We start from the raw sequence: 20978 nt of genomic DNA on the forward strand, positions 1-20978 counted from the left end.
GATGGGAAACCTAATAGTCCCTTAGCAGTGGTCAAATCCTGTGTGTAGGAATCACAAAGATTTTTATCCTTGTAGTAGAAAAGTTTCTTTGTTAGTCCTCTTGACAAACTTGTCCCTCTGCCTTGAGGGGGAATAATTTTTCTCCATGGTTCCTGACCTTGTCCTTTGGGAAATTCTTTATTGTCTGTTATTCTCCAAGTGTAGATCTAAAGTGGGCCTTAAAAAAGTATACCTTTTGTAGGGATTAGATGGCTTTCAAAGTTGACTTCCTGCTAGTGCAGGTAAGAGAGCCTAAAGGGTTGTCTTTGTGTTGAACAATTATAAGCTTTTATAGTCTGTGTGTGTGTGTGTGTGTGTGTGTGTGCGCTCAGTTGCTCAGTCTTATCTGACTCTTTGAGACCCCATGGACTTGAAACTACCAGGTATCTCTGTCCATGGGATTTCTCAGACAAGAATACTGGAGTGGGTTGCCATGCCCTCCTCCAGAGGATCTTCCCAACCCAGGGATGGAACTCACATCTCCAGCATTGACAGGTGAATTCTTTACCACTGAGCCAACTGGGAAGCCAGTGTGTGTAGTACATCCCCTCAAAACCTTACTGCATTTTCTGCCTATTTATACTGATTAATTTCAAGTGCAAGTAAACGTAGCCAAACATTAATCAATTCAATTTTGTTTCTTGGATAACGAACTGGATTTTAATTGTTGGCCTTTGTGTTCAGCAAATCCTTCAGTGTCTAAATCAAGGCCAGTTATCTTGAGGCTTATATGAGAGGAAAGTTCTCTTAATATCTTCCTGATTGCTGGGCTGAATCTCATTGACTGTTGAACTCTTGGAATCTCAGGTTCATATCAGCTTAAGCAATACTTTCTGAACCTTTTGTTTTAACTCTATGTGACTGGAATATAGAAGAATTAGGTAGCAATACACTCACTAGACACTCAGTCAATTTAGGCTTCAAACTACAGGTGGGATGAGCAGTACTGAATTATCTTCCATATCTGCTTAAGACTTCCTTATTTAGGCTGCATTTATATCTTTTAAAACCTGTTGTTGGAAGAACCAAAAAGGTAGCCATGCATACTACCATTCATACTTTTTCCATTCACTTTTTCTCAAGCTGGAGTCTTAGTTATTACCTTTAAAGTACTAACTTTCAAGATGACAGTTCTACTAAACATTTTGCTGTGACATAAGCAAGAGTCAGCAAACTTATCTTCTTGCTTTCTGTTCATCATCACCTACCATTCAATCTCCAAGTCAGTACCACATATTGTAGGTTCCGATAGCATGTGTGTGCACGCTCAGTTGTGTCTGACCTTTTGTGATCCTATGGACTGTAGCCTACCAGGCTCCTCTGTCCATGGGATTCTCCAGGCAAGAACACTAGAGTGTGTTGTCGTTTCTGCCTTCTGGGGATCTCCTAGACCCAGGGCTCAAACCCACATCTCCTGCATTGGCAGGCGCTTCTTTACTGTTTAGCCACCTGGAAAGCCCAGGTTCTGATAGGGCAGCTATCATATTCTGTGTTAGTTAGGAAATGGATTCAGCTGCTCTAACAATGACCCTAAATTACAAAGGCTTAATCAAAATAGAGCCTTCCACCTTACAGCCTGGGCATACGCAGCCCAGAGCTATATTCCATTGTATTGGAGATCCAGGATACTTGTTTTGTTGCTCCACCATCCTTTGAGTGTTGCTCTTGTCCACATGAGTCAAGATGATACATCACCATCACTTCTGCATTTCAGGCACTGGGAAGAGGGGAAAAAAAAAGAGAGAGAGAGAGAGAGAGAGAAGGCCATCTATTCTATTTAACTGCTCACATTAACCCAAACTTAATCATATGGCCACATCTAGCTGCAAGGAGCGGAGAACGGAATGGCACCCCACTCTAGTACTCTTGCCTGGAAAATCCCATGGATGGAGCAGCCTGGCGGGCTATGGTCTATGGGGTCGCTGAGAGTCAGACACAACTGAGCGACTTCACTTTCACTTTTCACTTTCATGCATTGGAGAAGGAAATGGCAACCCACTCCAGTGTTCTTGCCTTGAGAATCCCAGGGATGGGGGAGCCTGGTGGGCTGCCATCTATGGGGTTGCACAGAGTTGGATATGACTGAAGTGACTTAGCATAGCATAGCTGCTAGGAGGCTTGAAATATGCAGGGTATTCAGATAAAAATTTTATTAATAGCAAAATATTTTTAAAGAGAAAAGAAAGAATAGACTTTGGCCTATTGTCAAAAATTTATGCCACAAAACAGGATATGCATTTGGATCTTCAAGAACAAAAACAAAACCAACCAACCAGTGAACAAAAAGCTTTTAGTACAATGCCCAACATGGAACAACAGACTGGTTCCAAATCAGGAAAGGAATGTGTCAATGCTGTATATTGTCACCCTGCTTCAGTTCAGTTCAGTTCAGTCACTCAGTCGTGTCCAGCTCTTTCCGACCCATGGACCGCAGCACGCCAGGCCTCCCTGTCCATCACCAACTCCCAGAGTTTACCCAAACTCATGTCCATTGAGTCCGTGATGCCATCCAACCATCTTATACTCCCTCATCCCCTTCTCCTCCTGCCCTCAATCTTTCCCAGCATCAAGGTCTTTTCAAATGAGTCAGCTCTTTGCATCAGGTGGGCAAAGTATTGGAGTTTCAGCTTCAACATCAGTCCTTCCAATGAACACCCAGGACTCATCTCCTTTAGATGGACTGGTTGCATCTCCTCGCAGTCCAAGGGACTCTCTAGAGTCTTCTCCAACACCACAGTTCAAAAGCATCAATTCTTCTGTACTCAGCTTTCTTTACAGTCCAACTCTCAAATCCATACATGACTACTGGAAAAACCATAGCCTTGGCTAGATGGACCTTTGTTGGCAAAATAATGTCTCTGCTTTTAAGTAGTCACCCTGCTTATTTAACTTATATGCATAATACATCAGGTGAAGTGCCGTGCTGGATGAAGCACAAGCTGGAATCAAGATTGCTGGGAAAAATATCAATAACCTCCGATATGCAGATGACACCACTCTTATGGCAGAAAGCAAAGAACTAAAGAGCCTTTTGATGAAAGTGAAAGAAGAGAGTGAAAAAGCTGGCTTAAAACTCAGAATTCAGAAAACTAAGATCACGGCATCTGGTCCCATCACTTCATGGCATATAGATGGGGAAACAATGGAAACAGTGAGAGACTTTATTTTCTTGGGCTCCAAAATCACTGCAGACAGTGACTGCAGCCATGAAATTAAAAGACACTTGCTCCTTAGAAGAAAAGCTATGACCAAACTATACAGCATATTAAAAAACAGAGACATTACTTTACCAACAAATGTTCATCCAGTCAAAGCTATGGTTTCTCCAGTAGTCATGTATGGATGTAAGAGTTGGACTATAAAGAAAGCTGAGCACTGAAGAATTAATTTTTTTGAACTATGGTGTTGGAGAAGACTCTTGAGAGTCCATGGACTGCAAGGAGATCCAATCAGTCAATCCTCAAGGAAATCAATCCTGAATATTCATTGGAAGGACTGATGCTGCAGCTAAAACTCCAATACTTTGGCCCCCTGATGTGAAGAACCAGTTCATTGGAAAAGACCCTCATGCTGGGAAAGATTGAAGGCAGGATGAGATGGGGATGACAGAGGATGAGATAGTAGGATGGCATCACCGACTCGATGGATGAGTTTTAGCAACTCTGGGAGTTGGTGATGGACAGAGAAGCCTGGTGTGCTGCAGCCCATGGGATCGCAAAGAATTGGACATGACTGAGAGACTGAACTGAACTGAACAATGCCCAAGACTCCAGTGTGGATGACTGCATGATATATACATTTAAATGTCTTTTTTAACAATTTAGTCTGTAGCTTGTCCTGTAAAGACTGCAGTAAATATGCTCCTGTGTATTACATTTGAGATTATGTGCTGAGAAGTTTATTTCTTAAGATTTGTAAATTTCCCCCTCATTAATATTTAATGAAGTTTGAAGTAGAGACCAGAAGCAAAATAGCATTGAGTGTCAAGCATTTCCACCAAAGTTCCCCTAATTGCAGAGAGAGAAAATGTGTAATACCCTCTCAAATTGGAAATTTCTTGGTGGGAGTTTTATCTGAAAAATTAGTTTATACTCCATTTCTTATACTCATTCTATAAATATGTTTGGTTTTTAACAAGAGTGCATTACTTTTTTATAAAGTTGCCTCTCCAGGAAGACATACATCATTTTTTCTGTGTCTCTTACATTAATGCATACCTCTTGGGGTATGAAATTTTTAAGAACTTGGATAGTTGGATTTATAAAACTTACACTGTATCTTTATTTGCATTCATTAGCACCAAGTGATGAAATGAAAAGATAACTAATATGGCTATGGCTAGGAGTCATTTTCAGTTCTGTCTCCTTCCTTATCCCATTTCCCCTTCCCTGTATTCCCAGTGGATGCCTCCTTAGCCCATTGCTTTCACACAGTTGATTCCTCATTCTTAAAGTGTCTAATCAAATATCACATTCTCTGAGAAAGAACTTTCTTGACTGTGGCAGACAAACTCTAAGGTGACATTCAGTGATCCTTGCCTGGATCATTGGATCAACAGTAAAGGGATGGTGTTCATGCCATTCTGAAATCTCTGCTTCAGTGTGTGCAGTATCTATGACTTGCTTCTAATCAGTAGAATTTGTCAAGAGTGATGAGAAGTCACTCTCATAATTGCATTATGTTATATAAGACAGCTTCAGACTGGAGCAGGAACTTTTTCTTGGTAGCTTTGAAGCAATCAGATGTCATGTTCTAAGAGGGCCGTACAGCTAGAACCTGACAGTGGAATGTGGGAGTTGAGAGCTCCTCATGTGGCAGCAGGGAAAAAAGAACCTTAGTCCTACAACTGCAAGCAGATGAATTTTTTCATCAACTTGAATGCACTTGGAAGAGAATCCTGAAACTCTAAGAATGCTGCCCAGCTGATGGCTTGATTTGAACCTGATGAGACTTTGACCAGAGGTCTCAGCCTGAATTTCTCATCTATAGAAAATGTGAGATTATATATCTGGATTCTCTTAGGCCCTAAGCTAATAGAAATTTGATACATAGCAATAGAAAATCAATTTAGATGTTAGGAATCCAGTGTTGTTTGAGGGGAAAAAACCCATATTCCACATCTTACCTCCCTTCCTCCTGGTTGTGTCTGTCCATGTTTGGGGTAGTCTTGTCCAACAAGAGTGGAGTGGGGAATGCAATCCAAAATCAGGATTATAAACTTCAACTTCTGTCAACTTCTGTTGAGTTTTCTTGTCTGAACACATCCTGTGAACCACTGATTATACTGCTATAGTGTGAGGAAGGTTAACTGCAATGACTAGAAACCAAAGTTACTAGGAATGGCACTTTAGTCTAGTTCTGTCTAGTGTATATCTACATGTAATATAAGATTGCTATAAAATAATAGATCTAATACTTGTTATTAGGCTTTATTTTAAATGGAAAACACTATTAGCAAAAAAGCATCAATTCTTTGGCGCTCAGCCTTCTTCTGAACTGTGGTGTTGGAGAAGACTCTTGAGAGTCCCTTGGACTGCAAGGAGATCCAACCAGTCCATTCTGAAGGAGATCAGCCCTGGGATTTCTTTTGGAAGGAATGATGCTAAAGCTGAAACTCCAGTACTTTGGCCACCTCATGCAAAGAGCTGACCCATTGGAAAAGACTTTGATGCTGGGAGGGATTGAGGGCAGGAGAAGAAGGGGACGACAGAGGATGAGATGGCTGGATGGCATCACTGACTCAATGGATGTGAGTCTGAGTGAACTCCGGGAATTGGTGATGGACAGGGAGGCCTGGCGGGCTGCAATTCATGGGGGTCACAAAGAGTCGGACATGACCGAGCAACTGAACTGAACTGGACTGATTAGCAAAAAGCAGGTTTCTGTTTTTGTATGTGAAGTATAGTTAGCTAGTTGGCATACAATAGTATACTAGTTTCAGGTGTACAGCATACTGATTCAACATTTGAATGCATTATAAAATGATCACGATGATAAGCCTAGTTTGTTTGTCCTCAGAAAAAGTTGTTATAGTTTGTTTGTCCTCAAACAAAGTAATTATAGTATTATTGACTGTATTTTTTATGCTGTATAACCTTGTGATTTATTTATTTTATAATTGTAAGTTTGTTCCTCTTCTATCTATTTTGCCCAGTCTCACTCTCCCTTCTGTCTGACAACTGCCAGTTTATTCCCTGTATCTATGAATATCTTTTCATTTTATTTTCTTTGTTTAGATACTACATGTATGTGAGATCATATGGAATTTATCCTTTTCTGTCCAATTTATTTCACTTCGCATAATGCCCTCTAGATCCATCCATGTTGTTGCAGATGGCAAGATTTTATTCTTTTTTATGGCTAAACAATTTTTTTTTTCTTTTAGGTGATTTCTAGTCACATACCATTGTGTCTAGAAAAGATACTTGATATGATTTCAGTCTTCTTAAAGTTATTGAAACTTGTTTTGTGGCCTAACTTGAGATCTATCCTGGATAATGCTCAGTATACTTTTGAAAAGAATGTATTCTGATGTTTTAGGATGAAAATATTTTTTGTATATCTGTTAATTCCCAGGCTGATTTAATGTGAAATTTAAGGCCAATGTTTTCCTTGTTGATTTTCTGTCAACAGATCAATGGGTGATCTGTCCATTGATGTAAGTGGGGTGCTAAAGTCCCCTACTTTTATTGTGTTACTGTGAATTTCCACTTTATGCTTGTTAACATTTGTTGTATGTAGTTAGGTGTTCTTATGTTGAGTGCATATGTATTTGTCTTTGCTATATTTTTTAGTTGGATTGATACCTTTATTTTATAATATATTTGTCTCTTAAAGTCTGATATCAGTATTGCCACCTTCATTTTCTTTTGATTTCCATTTGTGTGGGATACCTTTTTCTATCCCCTCACTTTCAGTTTCTGTGTGCCTTTATATCTGGAGTCTTTTGTAGGCAGCATATAATAGGTCTTTTTTAAAAAATCAAGTTAGCCATTCTGTCTCTTGACTGGAGCATTTAGTCTGCTTACATATAAAGTAATTATTACTAGATATGGTACTTATTGACACCTTTAAACTTGTTTTCTGGTTATTTTTGTAGTTATCTTCTGTTCCCTTCCTCTTCTTTTGCTCTTTTCCCCTGTGATTTGATGGCTACCTTTAGAGTTTTGTGTAGATTTTTTTCTCTTAATTTTTGTGTATCTTTATAGGTTTTTAACTTGTGGTTACCCTATATATTACAGTCTATGCAATAGTTGTCTATTTTAAGTTGATAATCTCTTAGTCTGACACATTATAACAGGTCTTCATTTTTACTATCCCCTACCCATTTCAACATTTTGTGTTTTTGACATCATATTTTATATATTTTTGTTTTGTGAATCCCTTAACTACTGACTGTAGTTATTAATGATTTTACTTTTCAAGGTAGTACTTTTACTTCTTTTGTCTTTTAGCCTTCTTACTAGCTTTATGTTTGCCTTTACCATTAGATTTTTCCTTTCGTAACTGCTTTATTTCTAGTTGTGGCTTTTTCTACTTAGAGATGTTTCTTCAATATTTCTTATAAGACCAGTTTATTGGTGACACAGTCTTTTTTTTTTTTTTTTTTTTTGCTTGTCTGTAATCTTTATCTTCTCTAATTTTGAATGACAATCTTGTCAGGTAGAATATTCTTATAATCTTTGTTGTATGTTTTTTTCTTTCAAAGTGAAAAAATATATTCACTTTGAATATATTGGGCCATTCTCTCCTGGCCTGCAAAATTTCTGCTGAAAATTCAAGTATCTTATAGGAATTTCCTTGTTTATAATTACTTGCTTTTTCTTGTTGCTTTGCAGATTCTCTGTTTATCTTTAATTTTTGCCATTTACTTGTATCTTGGTGTGGACCTCTTTGGGTCCATCTTGTTTAGGACTCTGTGCTTCCTGGACCTGAATGTATGTTTCTTTCCTCAAGTCAGGAAAGTTTTCACCTATTATTTCTTCAAATAGAAATTCTCTACCCCTTTCTCTTTCTTCTCCTTCTGGAACCTTAATAATGCAAATGTTAGTATTCTTGATGTTGTCACAGAGGTTCCTTAAAATAGCCCTCATTTTTAAAGTCTCCCTTTTCACCCTTTCAGCTTGGCTGACTTTCACTGCTTTGTCTTCAAGATTGCTGATCTGGTATGTGTGTGTGTGTTTTAAGAATCAAATGGGAGACATTTCTTTCCCTACATTAAAGCTTATTTTCAATATGTAATATAGTAGATTTAATAAGGAACCTCTAGCATAACCACTGGAGAAGGCAATGACACCCCATTCCAGTACTCTTGCCTGGAAAATCCCATGGATGGAGGAGCCTGGAAGGCTGCAGTCCAAGGGGTCTCTGAGGGTTGGACATGACTGAGCAACTTCACTTTCACTTTTCACTTTCATGCATTGGAGAAGGAAATGGCAACCCACTCCAGTGTTCTTGCCTGGAGAATCCCTGGAACAGTGGAGCCTGGTGAGCTGCCGTCTATGGGGTCGCACAGAGTTGGACACGACTGAAGCAACTTAACAGCAGCAGCAGCAGCATAACCACACTTATCGACATTTTTGATCCAGTGATTTTCTCGAAAATAGGCAAAGAATTTAAATATTGACCGATTTGGAAACTACTTGGTATGCCAAGGTCATGTAATATACTGTTGTTTCCCACTAGTGTATTTTTCACTTCAGTTACTATATTCATCAGCTCTGATTGCTTCTTTTTTATATTTTCTAACTCTTTGTTGAAATTCTCACTGTGATCATCTGTTTCACCTTTTCTCTCTAATTCAGTGATCATCTGTATGATCATTATCTTGAACTCTTTCTCAGATAGATTGCTTATCTCTATTTTGTTTAGTTCTTTTTCTGAGATCCTATCTTGTTCTTTCATTTTAACATATTCCTCTGCCTCCTCATTTTTTCTATTTTCTGTAAGTTTTTTTTCTGTGTATTAAGGAGGTTGGTTATGTTGCCTGAGCTAGAAGTAGTATATGTACTGTGCTTTAAGTATTTTCATTGAAAATCTATGTGTCTGAGCATATATTTTGGTGTTCCTAACTAAGAAAAAAACTTGAGTCAGCTGGACCATGGAGAGATGAGGCAATAGGATACATAGCTAATCATACAGGTTAGGATAAGATTTCTGAGCAATTTTAAAAAGTGATTCATCATTAATATATTAAAAAGTATGTTCTTCTCACCATCTCTGTTATTCACAGAAGCGTATACTTCCTGATCCCTGGTACACATTGTTGTTCTTTATTGTTCTTAGGCTTTTTTCAAAATTAATCTCTTTAGTGGAATTACTGAGGTGTGCTTCTTTCGTGAATGTCTTGAAGAAATATGTTTCTTCCCATCAACCTAATTGTAATTAAAGATCCACTTAGGGGAAGATTTTTGTGGATTTGTGTTACTTATGATTAAGGCAGTGCCTGTTCTTTTAGGAAAATAAATCAGCAAGGCCACAAATGTGTAGCAAGTTCCTCTTGTGTGTCAGAATGTCTCTTCTAGAATAGAAGGTAGAGGGTTAAAGTAGTGAAAATTCTTAGTGGTTTCTACTAACTGGAATGAACTAGGAGAGAATCAAACAAGGGACAAAAAGTTCAGTCACTTATAGTTGTGGTGATAGAATGCCCTTACTTTGAAGAAATAGAATGGAGGAAATTAGTAGGATATAATTCACATTAAGGTATCACATTGAATACTAATAAGTATTGTTCACTAATAATGATCATCTACTGACAAATGAGATTTAAAAAAAGGCAAAAGATCTGTTCAGGGAACAGATTTATTGGTGTCCTGTAAGAAGAACGAAGGTGTTCACAAGGTGCCAAATGGGCTAGTTACAGATAGCTGCAAGTAAGAGAGACACACAAAATAGGAATCAGGTCAGATTATAGAGTAAACTAGACAACTACCAAAATCACATGGGGATGAGATCAGAATAACTCAAGCAAAAAAGAGAAGAGACCATTTATAAAGACATTTAGGTAATGGAAAATTTTGTCACGATTATGAAACAGTAGATTAAGGACTATGGTGTTTTCTAACAGGACAAGAGATTAGCAATGGCCTGCGGCAAAAAGCATGACATTTTGTGTGCTATTCCTTTTCTATTTGTAGGGAAAAATGAAAATAACTTGACCCACATGCTGCAACTAAGGTCCAATGCTGCCAAATAAATAAAATAAAACTTTTTAAAAGACCTGTACAGAGTCTGGGATTTTATCTTATTTACAAGTAAACAAGCTAGTCTTTCCACTGCTTCATATATCATGGCAGAAGATAGAAGATTCCTGAGTTGGGGGCAAAGAATTTTTATTATTCACCACACACTAAGCATCATGAGTTTCCTGGTGATTGGAACTGATTCCCCATCTCTGAACCCCTAATCCAAAAGAGGCAATGCAGGCAGACCTGTTCCATGGATGCTATGCAAACAGTGGGATATCAAGAAACAGCAACCTATTCATCACAAGAAAAAAACATATTTTCTATTTCTTTAATATCTGTATCTTTAGTACCTATATGAGATGATGAAAGTTCATTGAACTATTGTGGTAAGCATTTCATAATGTATGTAAGTCAAATCACTATATTGTATACCTTAAATTTATATACAGCGTGTGTATGTGTGTTCACTTGTGTTCAACTCTTTGCAACTCCATGTACTGTAGCCCACCAGGCTCCTCTGTCCATGGGATTTTCCAGGCAAGGCTATTGGAGCTGGTTGCCATTTCCTCCTTCAGGGGATCTTCCCAACCTAGGGATTGAACTTGCATCTTTTGCATCTCCTGCATTGACAGGTGGATTCTTTGCCGTTAGCACCATGTGGGAAACTCTCAGATACAATGCTGTATATCAGTTACTGTGCTTCCCAGGTGGCACTAGTGGTAAAGAACCTGCCTACCAATGCAGAAGGCATAAGAGAAACAGGTTTGATCCCTGGGTCAAAGAGAAACAGGAAAGATCCCCTGGAGAAGGGCATGGCAACCCCTTCCAGTATTCATGCCTGGAGAATCCCATTGGACAGAGGAGCTTGGGTGGCTGCAGTCCATAAAGTTGCAAAGAGTTGGACACAACTGAAGCAATTTGCATGTCAATTATATCTCAATGAAATAGGAACAAAAAGAAACACTGAACTTGGGAATTCACTGTTTTTATTATTTATTCATTGTTTCCATTGTTTTGCTGAAGCAAGCCAACTCTTTGTCAGGAGCAAGACATTATCCCTAATGGTTGCTTGCTGCAAATGCACCCTTGAGAAGTGATCCATGAGAAGAGCTGCCAGGATTTTGCATTCTTGGCATATTGAGCAAGAACTTTCAGGGATTCAAGAGGGAGAGGACATACGTATACTTATGACTGATTTATGTTGTTGTATGGAGAAACCAGCACAACATTGTACAGCAACTACGCCTCAATTAAAAATTAAAAAAAAGAATGTATAGGTATGCTAAGATCTCATGATAGGATGCTTCTTCCAAGAATATGTGGCAGAATTAGACCTTAAATATTACTGGGCTTCCCTGGTGGCTCAGATGGTAAAGAATCTGCCTGCAATGTGGGAGACCCAGGTTTGATCTCTGGGTCAGAAAGATCCCCTGGAGAAAGGAGAGGCTACCCACTCCATTATTCTTGCCTGGAGAATGCCGTGGGCAGAGGAGCCTGGCAGGCTACAATCCATGTGGCCACAAAAAAATCAAATGTTACTGAGCACATTGTGTGCAATTCTGCCAAATATGCTTGTCTTATATTTCTCTATTATCTAGGACATCTTGAACTAGTCCTCTTAGCTTATTTGATAAATGCAGTTATGATTATTATTTGGGCAGAGAACAGAAAATAAGGCCCAGTTTAAGGAAACTTACTGGTCTTATTCTCAGATTCTCTTCTAGTCTTCACTAGATACTGCCACTGCAAAGAGCCATCATAATGTTTTTATGAAGGAAGTTCTTTGTCCCTGTGGCCACAGTAGTAATTACTATAAAAACTGAAGAGAATAATAGGAACTATAAAGAATGTGGAATGAGTAATGTGACTAATGGTGGATACAAGGTGTGGCAGAAGAAAATAGTTGTTTGTTGATACCTTTTAAAGTCAGCATTTTGCTTTTCATAGGGGAATAATTAAAATACAACTTAAAGTTAGAACTTTAGGAGTATTAAATATAGGCTCCTATATTCATCTTATAGATTAGGAAATTAATACATACATTAGTTAAATGATTGCTCAAGATCAAGTTTCTAGTAACAGAGTAGAGTTGATGGGGAAAAAGTTAAGTTACTGTGATAGTCACATGCCCAGTATTGGAATATTCCTCCCCTGTAACTAGAGCAGTTTATAGGAGTCAGTAAATCAACATCTGCTGAATTAACTTTATGCCTAAATAACCTATATTCTCAGTTCTCAAATAATTCATTTGCTAGTGATCAATAAGAATTCAATTTGATATCTGTTATTCTAAAATCTCCTCCCAGTTGGCTCAGTGGTAAAGAACTTGCCTGCCAATGCAGGAGACACAGGGAATATGGGTTTGATCCCTGGGTTGGGAAGATGCCCTGGAGAAGGTAACAGCAGCCCACTCCAGTATTCTTGCCTGGAGAATCCCATGGACAGAGGAGCTTGGCAGGCTACAGCCCATGGAGTCACAAAGAGTCAAAGATGACAGAAGCGATTTGGCACATTCTAAAATCTTGTATAAACTGCATAGACTAATTCAAATTTGGGAGGAAGGGGAAAGCTTTATAAATGTACTGATATTTGAATTAGGTCTTAAAGAATTACAGAGAAGTTGCTATGCGGAGACATAGAAGTCCAGCATTCTAGGTAGAGAAAAAAGCATGTAGGTTGGCACAGTGACTGAAAGTATGTAGTTAGTTGATCAAAAAATGATCAGTGGTTTGATGTAGCTGAGTAGTGTAACTAGATCTGAGAGTGGAATTGTAGGCAGAATTCAGATTAGGAAAAGCTTAGAATAGATACCATGCTAAATAATTGGAACACTTTGGTGGCAGGGAAAACACTGATATTTTAAGGCAACTTGGCATATGAGATACAGGAGGAAAAGATAAGTTCAGAAGGAATGTCACAAAAGCTAACTACTGAGAAATGTGTTTGTAGGGGAGCAGAAAATGCCACCCCATTATATGCCATTTTGACATAAGAATTGTTTGGGGCTGTGAAAAGGCAATGAAAAGAAACAGATATTTGCCCAAAAGCAGGACCTAGCTTTTAAAAGGTTTTCTCCCTCTGCTCTGCTCCAAGGACAGAAGTTAATTACCAGAGACTGCACCAAAGTATCCTACATAATAAAGTTTACTTAATTAGCCTTTATCTTCCACTAGCTCCTACACGTATTTATATGCTGACAGTTTGTTGTACAAGAAACTCAAAGCCCTTTTTCTTTTTGTTAAGATGCTATATAAATTCAAGTTGCAACCACTCTTTGATTTACTCAACACTGAATATTTCCATGTATATGCGCGAAACAAAAGTTAATAAATTTGTTTGTTTTTATGTTGTTTATCTGTCTTGTCAAAAGGGTCCTAGTCAGGAGAATCTAGAAGGGTAGAGGAAAAAAGATTTTTTCTCCCTTACTGGTTGTGAATAGGATCAAATGTGTCAGGTAAGAAGAAGACTAAAAAGGATCCATTGTATTTGGAAATAAGAAGGTCATTGGTGCCTTCTGTCTAAGCAGTTTAAATAGAGTGTGAGAACAGAAACTAAAAAGCTGCTATAAGCTGATGGAAAGATTCAGAACATGGATACATTTGTTCATGTCCTTTTATCTTAAAACTGAATAATTGACAGCTTGTATCATATTTTGTTTCAAACCTTCAACCTTCAAAAACTGGTTATAACAAAGTATATTTATTTCTGTATGGCTCTCCATGGATTTTTCCCTTTCAGATCCCACCCTATTGGTCAATAGCCCACAAAGGATAAAAGGTTCCAAATCTCATGCTAAGAAACAGGGCATATTCTCTAGCGAAACTGTCACTATTTTCCATAATGGCCCCACCTTGCCTATATTCATGTCCACTGTAACATCTGAAAAAAACCCATCTCCATTAGCAAATTACTGTTTTAGATAGAACCCACATTGTTGGCTTTTTAAATATTGCTGTGTAGTATTAAAATATCTTAAATATTTATGACATGTTTTATGCATAATTGTTTTTCTTTAAGAAGCAGTTTCAAATATTAATATATCTAGTTGTTTGATTATAAACATTTTAAAAAGACTGCAAGGCTTTTTATTATTTCTTAATGTTGGGATTAGATGAGTATATTTAATGTTCTTATTTTTATATAAAAAACTAAGAAAGAAGGTATTTCAAAATATATAAAATAATAAATATCAGATTTTAGTTTTAGTCTTGTTTTTCCCAGAAGAGTGGTATATTTTGTCTATATATAACATCAAATTATAGTTTCTAAATGGAAGCTTGTTGCCATGTAAATTTCAGACTCTACATTATTAAAGTAGGTTAATTGATTTGGGTTAAGACTATCTGAGAATTCCTGACGAGTATAATGTTAGAGATTTGGAAAGTTTATAATCTGAATTTTCAAAAGGAAATTGAGAAGGTGGATGAATATATCTCTGAACTTTGAAGTGTAGTCAGCTTCCAGTTATCTGCTTGTGCCAGAGACCATCCCCTTATAGATGGGAATTTCTCAGACTGCTGGGAAGCTGCCATTGCCTGTTTTGGGTAGAAAAGGGTTCCACCCATCTTTTTGGTTTTTAAAGTCACTCTCCCCACCCATGCAGATGGTATGAATGCATATTATCCATCTTTCAAATGTACTCCTCCTTGCCATTAGCAAGGATAATAAGCAGGTGAGTAGAGGTTAGGTAAATTTTGAGTGACACTGGCATTCTAAAATTGGCTGTAGTATCTGCAATTCAAATAGTGCTTATTCTTTATGTTGAAACTAAATTAAAAGTATTTTAATAGCCAAATAAGATGGCCTGTGGTCATAGTCATTTACTTAAAATTAATGAGGCAGTGATTTTAAACAGTAGCCTAGTGCTGATTTTCATTTAGTTGTTTTTATGTTTATCTGTTATATTACATGGGGTTTATTAAATTTCATAGTGCAGCTATAAATCAGGGAGAGAGCAGAATTTGGGGATAAATGGAGTAGCTCTCAGGAGACATAGCCTCAGCTCAGATATGACTTTATGGTGGAATGCAGAATTAGGTGAGTCCTTCTGAAAGAAGTGAAATCTAAACAGAGATTGAAAACAAGATGTTCAGGCTGGAAAAGGAGTTGGGAATTGAGAAAGAGGAATGTCCAGGAGAGAAAATCATATTTGAAAGCATAGATGCTAGAGAGAGCTTAATTTGTTAGTGAAACTAGCTAAAAATAAACCATCACCACAACTACCTTCACTAACAAAAGTCCTTTGATGGGAAGGTTAACCATGGCAAGAGGAGACTGCAGAGTGATTTAAGGGTATACTAGAGGGTCTTTGGGCTTCCCAGATGGGTTTAGTGGTAAAAGAACCTGCCTGCAAATGCAGGAGACATAAGAGATGTGTGTTCAATCCCTGGGTCTAGAAGATCCCCTGGAGGAGGACATGCATCCCACTCCATTATTCTTGCCTGGAGAATCCCATTGATAGAGTAGCCTGGTGGGCTATAGTCCACACACTTGCAAAGAGTCGGACACAACTGAAGCAGCTTAGCACGCACACAAAGAGTTTTAGGCAAGGCAGTGATCAACCATATTTTACAAATATCATATAAACTTCATATTTTACAAATATATCAACTTCATATTTTATAAATATCAGTACCAATCTGTGGAACAGATTGATGGGGGCAAAATTTGACGCAGGCTCTCTGGTGAGAAGACTTGCAATAACCCAAGTAAGAGATAATGGTGGCTTGATTAGGTGAGAATGGGAAGAAAATGGATGAACTATTTCTGAGATAAGTAATAGTTCTTAGAGATAGGTTAGATAGATGGAATAGGGAGTAATTGAAGTTGACTCTTCTAACTGGCCAACAGACAGGATGGTGATTCTTCCAAGGAGCATGGGGGATTTGTTTTTCTCCTCTTGACTCTCCTGAGGAGGATTGTATTTATCATATTTATCCCCATGAATGGATGGAGTGTGACAGGAAAAGGGGAGTTTGGAAAAAGGGAATGTTAACTTTGAGAAAGACAACTCTTCAAGAAAATGTGGAACCAGAAAGTCAAAGCTGCTTACTACAATGGGCTGTTTTTATAGTCCATGGATATAGTTTCTTGTAAGAAACATTTGTTTTATTTCTTATAATTTTATCTTTATAATAGTATATAAATATTATTACTCAGTGTTCTTCAGATAAATAATGTTAGATCTGAAAGGAATCTTGAAAATGATAGTTTCTGTCAACTGGTGAGGAAATTGGAGCTCCAAGAGAAGACCACATGATACCTATAGAGTGAGATAAGTATTAGAATCCAAGTCTCCTATGGACACTTCATTACTCTTTCCACAGCACCTAGCCAGCTCCCCATTGATCATTGCATGCTATTAAAACAAATCATTGAAGTTGAAGACTTTATGGAAGAAAAACATCATTATTACAGAAGAAGGGAAAATTGCATAAATAAATAATATTCTTTACTTAACACGTTTATGCTAGTACAGAATTCTGTTTAAGATAACCAGGGTTACAGAAATTCAGTCCCTTCTCAGTACTATCAAGGATTAAAACTCAGGTGATCTGGACTTTGGCTTGGCTTTATTTCTAACAAATAGATGAACTCATTCCACTTCTATAGATCTCTATTTCTGAAAATGAGATTTCTTTAAAATCCTGTTTTCTGTCTGTATTATTTTATATTTTCTATTACTGGTTGTCTTTACTTTCTTCCTTAAATTGCTTCTCTTTCTCCATGGCAAATAGGAACCTCTTAAAAACCCAAGTAGAATAAATCAGTGACATGTATGTCCTGATGGTCCTGTTTATGGAGTGAATAAAACAGGGCCAGGTTTTCCTTTGTTCTGTTAGTAACATATCACCATATTTACTTTCCTTCTTTGAAAACTTGGCCTTGAAAGCAGAATGCTAATGCATAAGAGGAAGATCCTAGAATCTGAAGTATGAGAGTTGGGTGTAGGTCAAGTATAATGTTGTGATGTAAATGATGATTCGATAGTTTTGGAGAGAAAATATTTAGAAATTTTTTGTGTTTTTATTTTTAAATTCTTTTCAAAATTCTGCTTTTATATATATCATATAACAAATCAATATGGTACATGCATATATTTATAAGTGAATATACAATGTGGGATTATATATTCTGGGGTTATGCTTAAATATGTTAAGCTAACAGAAGGTTATGGTCAAATAAGTTTGGGAACCATTAGTGAAGAGTTTGCAAAAAATGGTGAGTCATGGGTATCAAAATAAATGCTATGTTCTTAATTTCTCACTTTTGGATATCATCCTCTTTGGAAATAAAGAAAAAAATCTAAAACGAAGATAACAATAAATAGCACTTTGATAGTTGAACTTACTTAACTGAGTCTTTACTTCTTAGGGAGTTGAGAAAAGATATTCACTCACAAAAGTATTTAATTTTAAGTTTAATTTTACTCTTAGTCATGATTTTTTTGGATTAAGTAACTCATATTGAAGTTAACTCAGTATTATTTACCTTAAACTTTTCAGCTCAAGGTGTAAATACTAGATTACATTTGTGATTTTAAAAGATTTGGCTAGGCTTTTCAAAATCCTACTTCTTCACTTTTTTTCCATATACTGTATCTTATTTTATTTCTTCCTGTTTTTTGCCTTACAGAATAAGACCACAGCTTGCCAAAGAAAGGATTGAGGGATGCCATATTTGTACATCTGTAACACCTGGAGAACCTCAAGTCTTCCTAGGCAAAGATAAAGCTTTCACTTTTGATTATGTGTTTGACATTGACTCCCAACAAGAGCAGATCTACACTCAATGCATAGAAAAACTAATTGAGGGCTGTTTTGAAGGATATAATGCTACAGTTTTTGCCTATGGACAAGTAAGTATCAAATTATTTTCATAGAAGCTGTAACTTTTCAGAAGTGTTAGTTCAGTTCCACTTTCATTTTTGTTGCTTGAGATTATGTTATTAAGATCAAGCATCTATTTTTCTCTATTCTTTTATTCAGACTGGAGCTGGCAAAACATACACAATGGGAACAGGATTTGATGTTAACATCATTGAGGAAGAACAGGGTATTATTTCTCGTGCTGTTAAACATCTTTTCAAGAGTATTGAAGAAAAAAAGCACACTTCCATTAAAAACGGACTTCCTCCTCCAGATTTTAAAGTGAATGCCCAGTTCTTGGAGGTAATGGTTTAACTGTGTCATTAGTTTCCTTTAAATCTTATTTCTTAAGACCATAGCCCTATGACTTTATAGTCCAGCTTCCATTTTAGTGCTTGGCATATGGTATTCAATAAATGTTGTTTGAGTAAATTAACATAGGCACTAATAACAAGAGATAATAGGTAATAAGTATTCCTTATTTACTGGCATTTAAATTATAGATATTTGACCAGCATCCATAGAGTAAAACAATTAATATTGCTGATTTCAGATTTTTTTTTTCTTTTCTGAGAATTACTTTTGTAATGTAGTTAGGTTCACAAAGTGCTGGGAATTCAGTAACTAATACCAAAAGGGAAGGAGAGAATATGAGGAATAATACAATTAATGTTGCAACACTAGTCTGGCTGCAGAAGCTGGTATTACTACAAGAATGTGAGGATATTTTAATGAAGTATCTAAAGATTAGGGCAGGTTTGGATTAATTTAGGGCAGTCTAGGCTGGTAGGAAGGTCATGCTAGTAAGAAGACATTTGAGATTTGAGCAGTATTGCAGTTGGGTAGACAGTACCATTATAATTCTGTACGCTTGGTCCAATGAGCATTCTAGTCTAACTGTAGTCTACATCACCTAAGCAAATCATTTTGACAAATTATGAAACATTTTATTCAGCATTATATAGCACAAAATAGAAAACAACTCAAATTAATACCAGTTATCTCACTGCTAGTTTTAATTGACATTCCAATTGAATAAAAGGAAAGAAGAATATAATTATATGTTTCTACCAAAAGAAAGGTAACTAATGATGGAAAAAGGAAAGAAACAGTGTTCTTTTATCTTCCCTTTCACCCTGTAAATGTTATTAGGCATTGTGACTTTAAGCATATTGATAGAAAAATTGGTATATACATCCTCTTAGAAGGTGGTAGCACAGTCTCATCAGAGTCTATTGATATATTGCACATCTTGCAAAAATACTAAGTATTAATTTTTAGACACACTAAGGAGGGTTGTAGAGCCAAAGGAAGTATACTTTTAGTTCAAACACTAAAAACTCTTAAAACCTTCCCTAAACTTTCAAGCTTAGGATTTGTGTACATTTGATACATATTTTTTTATAATTTACTTGTATTTATAAATATTTATCTCTTGCAGAGGATTAATGGATCATTTTATCTAGTCCTTAACTCATTAGTCATGATTAAGTCTTCTACTCTTCTTACCCTTGTAAAGAAATCTGGCATCGATTTTTATCTGTGGTCATTTTTATGTGTTAGTTTGAATAAATATGTCATTTAGAAGAGCTTTTAAGATATGTTTCAAAGATAACATGCAATATGTGTTCTTAGAGCCATGAGGCAATTTTGGCTAATGTTAAACTTACTTCTTTTGATAGCTATATAATGAAGAGGTTCTTGACTTATTTGATACTACTCGTGATATTGATGCAAAAACTAAAAAATCAAATATAAGGATTCATGAAGATTCAGCTGGAGGAATTTATACTGTGGGAGTCACAACACGTACAGTGAATACAGAATCCGAGGTGACATTTATGTTATAGTTAAAATAGAGCATGTTTGGGGGAATTCCCTGGTGATGCAAGGGTTAGGACTGTGCACTCTCAATGCAGAAGACATGGGTTCCATCCCTGCAAGCTTCAAGGCACGGCCAAAGGAAACAATTAGAGCACATTTGGCTTTGTTTAATAGCTTTGCTGCTCACCATATGAAATTTGTATCCTAAAGAGTAGCATTGAGGTAAAATTTTATCTTCATCATTTTTTCCAGGATTTTATTATTAAAAATGTCACAGTTGTGATAAAGTCAGTGCATTTATCATAACATCTAAAGAATGTAAAGCATTGTATGTATGGTTTCCTTTCACACCTAGAAAAAGAGGGTTAGATAATTCAAAGTGAAGGATGAGACCGCAGCCCTTTGTGCTTTCTGCTATATCACATGGAGGCTGTGGGGCTTCCCTGGTGGCTCAGTGGTAAAGAAGCTACCTGCAATGCAGAGAAGCGGATTCAGTCCGTGGGTCGGGAAGATCCCCTGGAGAAGGAAGTGGCAACCAGCTCCAGTATTCTTGTTTGGGAAATTCCATGGACAGAGGAGCAGCCTGGCAGGCTCCAGTTCATGGTCGCGAAAGAGTCAGACATGACAGTGGCTAAACAATACCGTGTAGTCCTGTATTATGGATCCTAAAGAGGGACTGTTAGGAAAACTTACTCTGGGGGGTTTTGTGGCAGCCCAGTGTTTTGGACTCAGTGCTTTCAGTACCTTGGCCCTGAGTTCAGTTCCTGGTGGGGAACAAAGATCTGCAAGTCACATGGAGTGGTCAAAAAGAAAAAAAGTTACAAATAGGAAAATACAGAAGAGCCTGAGTAATTCAGGTTATTGCTTAGTTTGTTCCAAAGTGTTATACTGTAATAGTTTTGATAGAAGCTGCAGACAGCAGCAAATGGCAAACAATGGAATCTCAGTGTTTTCTCCTATTTACAAAAAACAAACACTATTATACTTTCTGGTCAAAAAGTGCCGGTAAATAAAATAATAAGATAGTCTACCTCTTGTACATCTTTTAATATGATGAATT

General features: G+C 37.0%; 1 protein-coding gene across 42 annotated transcripts in view; it reads left to right on the forward strand.

Annotated features, from left to right (window-relative positions):
* Positions 1–20978, forward strand: part of KIF21A (kinesin family member 21A) — a 189222-nt gene that overhangs the window by 82396 nt on the left and 85848 nt on the right. For all 42 annotated transcript variants that reach the window (XM_042246879.2, XM_042246898.2, XM_042246881.2 and 39 more), the window contains exons 2-4: positions 17862–18084; positions 18215–18397; positions 19777–19926. In XM_042246879.2, coding sequence (XP_042102813.1) covers positions 17862–18084; positions 18215–18397; positions 19777–19926 — 556 coding nt within the window. The remainder of the gene's footprint in view (positions 1–17861; positions 18085–18214; positions 18398–19776; positions 19927–20978) is intronic.

Source organism: Ovis aries, chromosome 3 (assembly GCF_016772045.2).
Source record: "Ovis aries strain OAR_USU_Benz2616 breed Rambouillet chromosome 3, ARS-UI_Ramb_v3.0, whole genome shotgun sequence".
NCBI classification, from domain to species: Eukaryota; Metazoa; Chordata; class Mammalia; order Artiodactyla; family Bovidae; genus Ovis; species Ovis aries.